The following is a 12127-nucleotide window of genomic DNA, read 5'->3' on the forward strand; positions in this document are numbered from 1 at the left end:
TCATATATGATCCTTGTGGGGGCTCGTTAATGGTCCTTTTGGGGGCTCGTCTATAAGTATATTTAGTTTAGTCACTAAAGGAGACGGTTAAGTTTAGACTTATTTTTTGTTGCTGAGACGATCTGGAGCCGTTCTACAGTTTTAACCTTTAAGTGAAACTCAGCTGTGACTCTTTGTTGTCGTCGGTCAGAATCTCCCATGATGCAACGCTGCGTCTCGTTTCAGTGAGGCAGAAAAAACAGACGAGTGTGAAAGAAGCTTTATTTTGATTTAACCTTCAGAACAGAGCTGTTCATTTAAGGTGGAGCAGAACTCCCTCATTCCACCTTAACAGAGTCCGCAGAGCTTCTCGCTGAGCTCCCAGAGCCTCCGGGCCACGCCGTCGTCACGGCCCCGGGCGCACACTTCCTGAGCGGCGCAGCAGGAGAAGTAGCGCCCGCTCAGGGGTTCAATTCCCTCCTGCAGCGAGCAGTGCAGCGTGGTCTGGGCCCCGGCCTCCGGGTCCAGGAACAGCAGCCGGGCCACGGGCTCGATGAAGACCTTCTGCCACAGGCTGACGTGACGGGACAGCTCGGTCCGGACCACACCTGCAGGACCACACACACCTGAGGTTCAAGGCTCCTAGAGGACACTTTAGCACACGTTTAAGCTCCTAGAGGACACTTTAACACACGTTTATGCTCCTAGAGGACACTTTAGCACACGTTTATGCTCCTAGAGGACACTTTAACACACGTTTATGCTCCTAGAGGACACTTTAACACACGTTTATGCTCCTAGAGGACACTTTAGCACACGTTTATGCTCCTAGAGGACACTTTAACACACGTTTAAGCTCCTAGAGGACACTTTAACACACGTTTATGCTCCTAGAGGACACTTTAGCACACATTTATGCTCCTAGAGGACACTTTAACACAGGTTTATGCTCCTAGAGGACACTTTAACACACGTTTATGCTCCTAGAGGACACTTTAACACACATTTATGCTCCTAGAGGACACTTTAACACACGTTTAAGCTCCTAGAGGACACTTTAACACACGTTTATGCTCCTAGAGGACACTTTAGCACACGTTTATGCTCCTAGAGGACACTTTAACACAGGTTTATGCTCCTAGAGGACACTTTAGCACACGTTTATGCTCCTAGAGGACACTTTAGCACACGTTTATGCTCCTAGAGGACACTTTAACACACGTTTATGCTCCTAGAGGACACTTTAACACACTTTGACACTAACCCACCCCCTGTGCACGCCAGGGTGGACGCTGTAGCAGGTGTTCATGTGTTCATGTGTTACCTGGGTGGACGCTGTAGCAGGTGTTCATGTGTTCATGTGTTCACGTGTTACCTGGGTGGACGCTGTAGCAGGTGTTCATGTGTTCACGTGTTCACTTGTTACCTGGGTGGACGCTGTAGCAGGTGTTCATGTTTTCACGTGTTACCTGGGTGGACGCTGTAGCAGGTGACGTTGGAGCCCCTCAGCCTCCTGGCGAGCTCCCGGGTGAAGAGCACGTTGCACAGCTTGCTGCTGCAGTACGCCTGGAAGAACTGCCAGCTGTAGCTGCCGGTGCCCAGGTGTCCGCTCAGCGCCAGAGCCTGAAGGCAACACGACAGGTCAGTGACTCACCTGAGCACAGGTGAGGCGAATCATAACACACACAGAAGCGTAGAGTTCAGCGTTTAAATAAGACGCCATCATCGTCATCATCGTGGGGGCGGGGCCTTTACCTCCACGTCGACGTGTCCCCAGCGGTAAGCCATGGACGACAGCGTGACCACGCGGCCCCCCCCGGCCTCCTGCAGGCGCTGCAGCAGCAGGGACGTCAACAGGAAGTGACCCAGGTGGTTCACCCCGAACTGGACCCCGAAGCCGTCCTCTGTCCGTCCGTCTCCAACCAGACCTGCAGGACGGACGCACGGACGCACACACACACGCACGGACGCACGCAGGGAGGAAAAGGTGCGTTACACATTTACACCTGAGGCTGTTAATAATAATAATAATGATAATAATGATAATCGTCCCACATTTGTGTGTCTGTGTGTGTGTGTCTGTGTGAGTGTCCGTGTGTGCGTCCGTGTGTCTGTGTCTTTGTGTGTGTCTGTGCGTGTGTGTGTGTCTGTGTCTTTGTGTGTGTGTGTGCGTGTGTGTGTGTGTACCTGTGTGTGTGTACCTGTGTGTCTGTGTGTGTCTGTGTGTGTGTGCGTGTGTGTGTTTGTGTCTGTGTGCGTGCGTGTGTGTGTTTGTGTCTGTGTGTGTGTGTGTGCGTGTGTGTCTGTCTCTGTATGTGTACCTGTGTGTGTGTGTGTGTGTGTGTGTGTGTACCTGTCTGTGTGCGTGTGTGTCTGTGTGTGTGCGTGTGTGTGTGTTTGTGTGTGTCTGTGCGTGTGTGTGTCTGTGTCTTTGTGTGTGTGTGTGTGCGTGTGTGTGTGTGTACCTGTCTGTGTCTGTGTGTGTGTGTCTGTGTGTGTCTGTGTGTGTGTGTGTGTCTGTGTGTGTGTGTGTGTGTACCTGTGTGTGTGTGTCTGTGTGTGTGTCTGTGTGTGTGTGTATTTGTCTGTGTGTGTGTGTGTGTGTATACCTGCGTTGTTGATGAGCAGATCCAACCTTGACTCAGTTTTCAGGAACGTTTCTGTGAAGCAGCGGACGGACTTCAGGCTGGCGAGGTCCAGCTGCAGGAAGAGCAGGTCGGTACTTCCTGTTTCCTGTAACAACGACATCATCACCATCATCTTCATCATCATCAGGTAAAGACGTTGTTGGATATTTACTTTAATAACGCTGCGTTCATGTGACGTCATTTTACACAAAAACATGTCGGTTGAAGGTAAATGTGAGCACACAGTCTCAGTTCTGGACCCGTGCTCCTGGATTGGGGTTGGACCCTTTTCTACTCTGCCCAGGGTGCAACTCCAGAGTCCCTGGGTGTCCCTGGTGGGGCCCAGGGTGTGAGGGGCCCAGGGTGTGGGGAGACTCTCAAACCCCCGGCTGAGCGCCGCGGTGTTGGAGTTGACCCCGGTGGACCAGAGGGTGGCCTCCTTACGCCTGCGGGTGGTGGGGGGGACTCTGACTGTTGTTGGTGCAGATGCAGCGAACAGCAGTTCAGAGTCTGGGGCCTTCTTGGAGACCCTGAATGGAGTCCTGCATGGGGCTCCAGTAGGGGACTCCAGAGTCCTGCTGGGAGACTTCAACGCCCACGTGGGCAACGATGGAGACACCTGGAGAGGCTGATTGGGAGGAACGGCCTCCCTGATCTAAACCCCAGCGTCCCTGTGGAGGTTGGGGGCATCGAACCGGAGCGGGCGATGTTCAAAGCTTCCACTGCTGAAGCTGCAGCGGTGAGCTGTGGCCTCAAGGTCTCAGGTGCCTCAAGGGGCGGGGACCCTGGACCACCGTGGTGGACCCCGGGGGTCAGGGGTCCCCCTGAAGAAGGAGGCCTTCAGGATCTGGTCTCCCAGAAGACTCCGGAGGTGGTTCTGAGGTCCCCACAGGTCTGAAGGGCTGCAGCCTCTGCTGGGTCAGAGGCAAAGCAGCGGGTGTGGGAGGAGTTCACACAAGTCCTGGAGAAGGACTTTGGGGGGCACCGAGGTGCTTCTGGACCACCATTCAGCACCTCAGGAGGGGGACACGGGGAACCGTCCAAGCTGTTCACAGTAAGGACGGGACGCTGGTGCCCTCAGCTGATGAGGTCATGGGGCGGTGGAAGGACTCTGAGGAAGTCCTGAATGGGCCCAACACGCCCTCTTTTGTAGAGGCAGAGCTGGAGGCTGATGGGGATCATCGTCAACATCTCTGACAGAAGTCACTGAGGAAGGAAACAAGTCCACAGAGGCAAAGCCCCAGGATCCATGAGCTGCATCCACACATGCTGAAAGCTCTGGGTCTGGAGGGGCCGTCCTGGTCCTGGTCCTGGTCCTGGGCCTGGTCCTGGTCCACACGTCTCTGACACACTGGTGGAAGTCTGGGACAGTGCAGAGGGAGTGGCAGACCGGGGTGGTGGTTCCTGTTCAGAAAGGGGGACCAGAGGGTGTGAGCCAGTTCCAGGGGGATCACACTCCTCAGCCTCCCTGGTGAAGTCGACTCCAAGGTGCTGGAAAGGAGGTTGGTCCTGTAGAACCTCAGACTGAAGAGGAACCAGGTGGATCCAGTCCTGGACCTGGACCAGGACCAGCTCTGCACTCTCAAGGATCCTGGAGGGGGTCTGGGAGTGGGCCCATCCGGTCTACATGTGCTGGATCGGTTCACAGCTGAGTGTGAAACGGCCGGGATGAGGATCAGCACCTCTGGATCTGAGGCCGTGGCTCTCAGCAGGAAACCGCTGGATTGTTGCTCCGGGTCTGGAACGAGTCCTGACCCCAAGTGAAGGACTTCAAGGACCTCGGGATCTGGTTCACGAGTGAGGGGACGATGGAGCAGCGGGGGCGGAGCTGCAGTCGCTCTACCCTCAGTCCTGGTTCCTACCCTCACCTGTGGTCCTGAAAGCTGGGTCAGGACCCAAAGAACCAGGTCCAGGTCAGGACCCAAAGAACCAGGTCCAGGTCAGGACCCAAAGAACCAGGTCCAGGTCAGGACCCACAGAACCAGGTCCAGGTCAGGACCCAAAGAACCAGGTCCAGGTCAGGACCCAAAGAACCAGGTCCAGGTCAGGACCCAAAGAACCAGGTCCAGGTCAGGACCCACAGAACCAGGTCCAGGTCAGGACCCAAAGAACCAGGTCCAGGTCAGGACCCAAAGAACCAGGTCCAGGTCCAAGCGTGTGAAGTGTGTTTCCTCAGGAGGGGGTCTGGAGTCTCCCTTAGAGAGAGGGGGAGAAGTTCAGCATCCGTGAGGAACTCGGAGTAGAGCCGCTGCTCCTTTGTGTTGAAAGGAGCCAGTTGAGGTGGTTCAGGATCATCTGGTCTGGATGAACCCTGGGCGCCTCCCTAGGGAGGTGTTCCAGGCACGTCCAGCTGGGAGGAGGTGTGAAAGGGGCTTTAGATGACATCATCGCCTGCGACCAATAGAAATCAGTGATGGAGTGAACTCAGTTGAACCCTGAGACTCTGGCCCCGCCCCCTCTCTGACCTGCTGTATCTCGGCGATGGCGGCCTCCGCCTTCTCCCTGTTCCTGCACGCCAGGATCACACGGGCGCCTTTCCTCGCCAAGTGCAGCGCCGTGGCCTTACCGATGCCCGTGTTCCCTCCTGCAGCCACACAACAACAACAACGACGTCAACAACAACATTAACAACAACAACAACGTCAACAACAACAACATCAACGACAACAACATCAACAACAACATTAACAACAACGACAACAACATCAACAACATAAACAACAACATCAACGACAACATAAACAACAACAACATAAACAACAACATAAACAACAACAACATAAACAACAACATCAACAACGACAACAACATAAACAACAACAACATCAACAACAACATAAACAACAACAACAACAACATAAACAACAACATCAACAACGACAACAACAACATAAACAACATCATAAACAACAACATAAACAACAACAACATAAACATCAACAACAACATAAACAACAACATCAACAACATAAACAACATCATAAACAACAACATAAACAACAACATAAACAACAACAACATAAACAACAACATAAACAACAACATCAACAACAACATAAACAACAACATAAACAACAACAACATAAACAACAACATAAACATCAACAACAACATAAACAACAACATCAACAACATCAACAACATCAACAACAACATAAACAACAACATAAACAACAACAACATAAACAACAACATAAACAACAACATAAACAACAACATAAACAACAACATCAACAACAACATCAACAACAACATAAACAACAACAACATAAACAACAACATAAACAACAACATAAACAACAACATCAACAACAACATAAACAACAACAACATAAACAACAACATAAACATCAACAACAACATAAACAACAACATCAACAACATCAACAACATCAACAACATCATAAACAACAACATAAACAACAACAACATAAACAACAACATCAACAACAACATAAACAACAACATAAACAACAACATAAACAACAACATCAACAACAACATCAACAACAACATAAACAACAACAACATAAACAACAACATAAACATCAACAACAACATAAACAACAACATCAACAACATCAACAACATCATAAACAACAACATAAACAACAACAACATAAACAACAACATCAACAACAACATAAACAACAACATAAACATCAACAACAACATAAACAACAACATCAACAACATCAACAACATCATAAACAACAACATAAACAACAACAACATAAACAACAACATCAACAACAACATAAACAACAACATAAACAACAACATAAACAACAACAACAACATCAACAACAACAACATAAACAACAACATAAACAACAACATCAACAACAACATAAACAACAACATAAACAACAACAACATAAACAACAACATAAACATCAACAACAACATAAACAACAACATCAACAACATCAACAACATCAACAACATCATAAACAACAACATAAACAACAACAACATAAACAACAACATCAACAACATAAACAACAACAACATAAACAACAACATAAACAACAACATAAACAACAACAACAACATAAACAACAACATAAACAACAACATAAACAACAACAACAACATCAACAACAACAACATAAACATCAACAACAACAACATCAACATGTTTTAATGTAAATGTTTTTTCTCAGCAGTTGAAGAAGAATGAATTAATTTTATTGATTTAAAATTATTTTATTTTATTTTTAAATAATTTTACTGATTTAAATTTAATTAAGTTTATTTAACTTTCAAACTGATAAAAACAAAAACATGAGTTTTTTAAATTAATGTCTTTAAAAAAACAAATGTTTCATAAAATAAAGATTAATTTATTTTATTCTGAAAAACTTTAAAGAAGAATCTTTATAAACGCGCCAAATAATGAAGTTTATTACACATGTTTATGTTTTTATAAATATATATTAATATAGATATGAGCCTCTCACCCGTGATGACGGCGGTCTTTATGTGTTTATATTTATTAATATTAATATATAAATATATGTATATATAGATATGAGTCCTTACCCGTGATGACGGCGGTCTTCCCGGCCACCGCAGCGTTGCCTTTGCATTTGGACCGTTTGAAGAGCGTGTGTGTGAGGAACACGTACCCGCCCAGAACCAGGACCAGAACCAGGACCAGCACCGCAAACATGCTCCAGTCCGCAGCGCTGCACCTCTTACACTGAGGGACCCACCGGGAGGACTCACCCCGAGGACTCACCCCGAGGACCCACCGGTCCGACCGGCTGCACCGGCCCGGGGAGCCGCCCGCTGAGCCTCGGCGCCGGCTCCGGTCGGACCGGTTCCGCTGCTCCTCCTGAAACTGAGCCGCGCTTCACCTCTGACCCACTGAGGCTCCTTCAGAATAAAAGCCCCGCTCACAGTCACACACACACACACACACACCTGGAGAGAAAGGTGTGTCGACACGAACACACACACACACACACATGCACAGACACACACGCACACACACACACACGCGCACCCGCGGACACAGTTGTTATATTTAAATCAATAAAATATTTTTTAATTAAATTCAAATTGTTTCTAAATCAAAAACATTTGTTTTATTCAAAAAAATAAAATAATTTAAAAATCAATAAAATATTTTTTTATCAAAATGAGAGAAAAAAGAAATTGATAATATTTCTCAATATATAACATTTATTAATAAGAAAATATATAAAATAAAACCAATTTTAATCCAAATTCAGCTTAAAAATTTAAAATGTTCTGTCATGTTTAACAGTACTCTCATTATTATTTTTTATATTTTTCTAAATTACAATTAATTCATTTGAATCAATAAAATATTTTCCCAATTAAAACAGAATTATTCCAAATCAGTAAAAATTTTAATTTACAATAATTAATTTTAAAATCAATTAAACAATTTTAAGATAATTTGTTTTAATTTGTAATTATTTCATTTGAATTGAAAAAAGTGTTTATTGATTTTAAAATGATTTAATTGAATCTTAAAATCCATAAAAATCAGTTTCCAATTAAAATAAAATGAATTTTAATCCAAATTAAAAATGTTCCTTCATGTTAAACAGTGTGGTGCGTTCAGGTGCAGTCGGACTCGTGAGCGTTTGTCTCATGATCTTTATTTTGTTTGTTTCTCGGGGATCGAACACGTTTTCAGGACAAACCGCAGAAGCTCTCGCTGAGCTCCCACAGCTTCCTGGCCGCGGCGTCGTCTCTCGCCTTCGCCTCCATGTTCATCTTGGCGGCGCAGCGGGTGAAGTAGCGTCCGCTCAGGTGTTCGATGCCCGGCTCCAGGGCGCAGTGGAGCGTGGTCTGAGCGCCGGACTCAGCGTCCACGAAGAAGAGGAAGATGATGGGGGACAGGAGGAGCGTCCACCAGAACCCCGCGTAGCGACCGATCTCCGTCTTTACTTCGCCTGAAGAAGAAGAAGAAGAAGAAACACAGGAATCACTCGTTCGTACGTACGGAGGACGTCACTGCCAACATAAGAAGACTCTGTCAACGGGGCGGAGGACAACACGGGGACCCGGACTCAAACGCAGACAAGGACACAGAGAACGGGTTAAAGGATCATTAATAACACAGAAACAAGAGAAAAGGGACCAAACAAGACGTGACGAGGTGGTCGAGGGTCGACAGGAACGGCATCACAGGAAACACGTGTGTGAACGTGTCCCACATCCGGTCTTTTAAGCAGCAGAGCGGGTCATGTCCAGACCACTAACAGAGTCTCTGCCCCCTCCAACCCGTGTCGCCAATCTTCCAAGACTCATTTGACGGCCAGTAACTCACGGTTCCCTACGTCATAGTTCGTCTCCGCGGGGGACAGCGTCTTGGAAAAGAAGGCGCACGGATGAACCTTGTTGTCTGGAGCCGTACGTTGAGACAGAATCACCCCCCCCCCCTCCCAGATCCGAGGCTCCACCTCCACAATGACCCGACAAGAAGGATCGGGCTGAACCAGCACGGGGGCGGAGGAGAAGCGTCTCTTCAGGGTCTGGAAGCACTTTCAGCAGAACAGGACCACACAAAGGGAGGGGGGGGGTTAGCTTAGTCATAGGAGACGCGACTCGACTGTAGTTACAGATGAAGCGACGTTAGAAGTTAGAAACCCAGAAAACGCTGTAGTTGCTTCCTGGAAGATGGCGTCGGCCGCTCCGTCACAGCTTTGACCTTTGCTGGATCCACTTCACCTGCACGCTCTCAACGATGTCCCCCAGAAAAGTCACTGATGAGACGTGGAACTCACATTTCTCTGCCTTGATGAACAACCGGTTCTCCTGTAGGCGCTGGAGAACCTGGCAGACATGATCTTCGTGCTCTGATGCGTCCTTGGAAGAAATCTAAATGTGGTCCAGGTCGACGAACACAGAGCTGTTCAGCAGATCATGGAGAACGTCGTTCACTAACGCCTGAAAAACAGCCGGGGCATCAGTGACGCCAAAGGGCATCACCAGGTACTGGAAGTGGCCCAGAGGGGAATTAAAAGCGCTCTTCCACTCGTCCCCCCCCCCCCTTAACTCTGACCAGATGATACGCGTTGCGAAGACCTAGTTTGGAGAAGACAGTGGCACCATGCAGCGGTTCAAATGCCCGTCAATAACAGGATTATGAGTGATGAGCCAGGGGAGACCAGGAACCACAAGAGCATGAGCGGACGAGACTGATGGTCTCAGTGTGATGACCTGCCAGTGACAGGGACATGGGGAACGTCTCAGCAGAGATCTGAGCTCCTCACCACTGAGATCTTTAACCACCAACGGAGAAACAAGAGGAACAGTCGGGAACGGACGAGTACGAACCAACTCAGAGTCGATGATGTTGGTGTTGGTGTCGCCCTGAGTCCATTAAAGCTCGGAGGGGGAATTCTCTGCCGTCACAGCTCAGAACAAAGTCCAAATTCATGTGTTTACGGGGAAGAGCAGGGACAACGGACGACTCAGCAGAACCCCGTCTGTGCCGGTGAGTCTGGGAGTTTAACCGGCGCGTGCAGGAGGCCAGCTGGTGATTAGGAGCGCCACAGTAAATGCAAAAACGCCGTTGTCCATCAGTGGGAGTCAGACGGCTGCGGCCCAACTGCACGGGTTCCTCCTGGTCAGGGACAGAAGACTGGTTTACCCGGTTGTGAGCAGGAAAGCTGGTAACAGGGTCGATAGGAACAGTGAGTGGACCCGGCGTTACGGAAGGTGACGCCCGCCTAACACGGCGCCTCTCACAGAGACGGCTGTCAATCCTGATAGCTAGACCGATGAGCTCCTGAAGGTCACTGGTCTCAGATCTCCCCCTAAACAGTCCTTCACCTCCTCGTTCAGTCCCTTGAAAAATATGCTCTGCAGAGCTCGATCGTCCTTAACGCAGCTGCTGAGGTTCAGAGCTCAACAGAGTGATCCACCGCACAGGCGGAGCCCTGACGCAGGTCGAGCACCCGGCTGCTTGTATCACAGTTTGAGACCGGCGGTCAAACACGGAGAGGATCTCGTCAGAGAGCTGCTGAAGCGGAGCGCGTTGTGTGAGAGGGCTGTTCCAGAAAGCTGCTCCCCAGACTCCGGCCCTGCTGATGAGCAAACCTAGCACATATGCTATTTTGGAGCTATCGCTAGCGTAGGTGAGGGGCGGCTGACCGAACACGAGCCACTCCCCACACTTCCATTATAACGCTCAGGTGCAGGGACACGAGGCCACGGGCAGAGGTGCACTCACACAGGTGCACTCACACAGGTGCACTCACACAGGTGCACTCACACAGGTGCACTCACACAGGTGCACTCACACAGGTGCACTCAGCTGCAGCGTCTGCGGATGCTGACCGAGCAGAATACCCTGAGAGGACAACGCCTGACGGACGCTAAAACCTGTGGGGTCCACTTCCTTCCCTGGTACATGTTATGGCCCCGCACCGTTCCGGGAGTTAGAGCGCCCTCCCACTGTGCGTGTTTCACAGGTTAAAGCGCCCTCCCACTGTGCCTCCGTCCCGTGCCCCGTGCTTTAGGGTCCTTGTCCCCCCCTCCAGGCCCGTTTGTACTCACTCTACCTGGGCCTCGGAGAATGCTTCTTGCTGCCTATACGTCATCACGCCGTAACACGTCACACGCATTGATGACGTCATGGCGATGCGTGGCTTTGTTTCCAGATCTCTCCGTAGACCTCGGAGTTTTTGTGCGTCTTGTCGACTGTTTTTGAATCTTTTCATCGACCAAATCTGCAGTAAACACTCCACCTCCGCATCACACCAACGTGAACCTTTCACTGCCATTGTTTCAAATGTGTGTGTGTGCGTATGAAGTGCAGGTGTGTGTGTGTGTACCGGGGTGGAGGCTGTAGCAGGTGACGGCGGCGCCCTGCAGCCGCGTGGCGAGCTCGTGGGTGAAGAGGACGTTGCACAGTTTGCTGTGGCAGTATTTGTGGAAGAGCTGCAGGTCGTTGTCGCCTGAGCCCAGGTCCCTCTGCGTCCTCAGGCGCTTGAGGTCCAGCGTCCCCATCTCGTACGCTTTGGACGCCACGGTCACCACGCGGCTCGGCCCGCTCGCCTTCAGCCGCTCCAGGAGCAGCACCGTCAACAGGAAGTGACCCAGGTGGTTCACGCCAAAGATCATCCCGAAGCCGTCCTCCGTCTTCCCTCCGTTCACCAGACCTGGAACCATAAAGTCACGCGTGAAGACGATAAAGTCTCACGTGAAGACGATGAAGTCACGCGTGAAGACGATAAAGTCACACGTGAAGACGATCTTAACACACCTTTTAGCCTAGCTTAGCACAAATCTTTAACCTAGCTTAACACACATGTTTAGCTTAGCCTAGCTTAGCCTAGCCTAGCTTAGCTTAGCTCTGTGACCCACTGCTCTCCTGTTGGCTACATGGACTCGTGAGGACTGACCAGCGTTGTTGATGAGCAGATCCAGTCTGGACTCGGAGCGCAGGAAGTCGGCGGCGAACGATCGCACGGACGTGAGGCTGGCGAGGTCGAGCTGCATGAAGACCACCTGACGGTTCCCCGTCTCCTGGA

The 12127-nt window shown here is 49.4% G+C and overlaps 1 protein-coding gene across 1 annotated transcript in view; it reads right to left on the minus strand.

Annotated features, from left to right (window-relative positions):
• Nucleotides 1–247: 247 nt before the first annotated feature.
• The window catches only part of LOC310954628 (retinol dehydrogenase 11-like), a 14643-nt gene continuing 2763 nt past the window's right edge, over nucleotides 248–12127 (minus strand). Inside the window, exons 4-10 of the mRNA XM_083924211.1 lie at nucleotides 11999–12122; nucleotides 11429–11755; nucleotides 5072–5190; nucleotides 2589–2712; nucleotides 1735–1907; nucleotides 1449–1602; nucleotides 248–587 (exon numbers count right to left, since the gene is read on the minus strand). Of these exons, the coding sequence (XP_083780337.1) occupies nucleotides 328–587; nucleotides 1449–1602; nucleotides 1735–1907; nucleotides 2589–2712; nucleotides 5072–5190; nucleotides 11429–11755; nucleotides 11999–12122 (1281 nt within the window). The 3' untranslated portion in view covers nucleotides 248–327. The remainder of the gene's footprint in view (nucleotides 588–1448; nucleotides 1603–1734; nucleotides 1908–2588; nucleotides 2713–5071; nucleotides 5191–11428; nucleotides 11756–11998; nucleotides 12123–12127) is intronic.

This window comes from Echiichthys vipera, assembly GCF_963691815.1.
Source record: "Echiichthys vipera genome assembly, chromosome: 12".
NCBI classification, from domain to species: Eukaryota; Metazoa; Chordata; class Actinopteri; order Perciformes; family Trachinidae; genus Echiichthys; species Echiichthys vipera.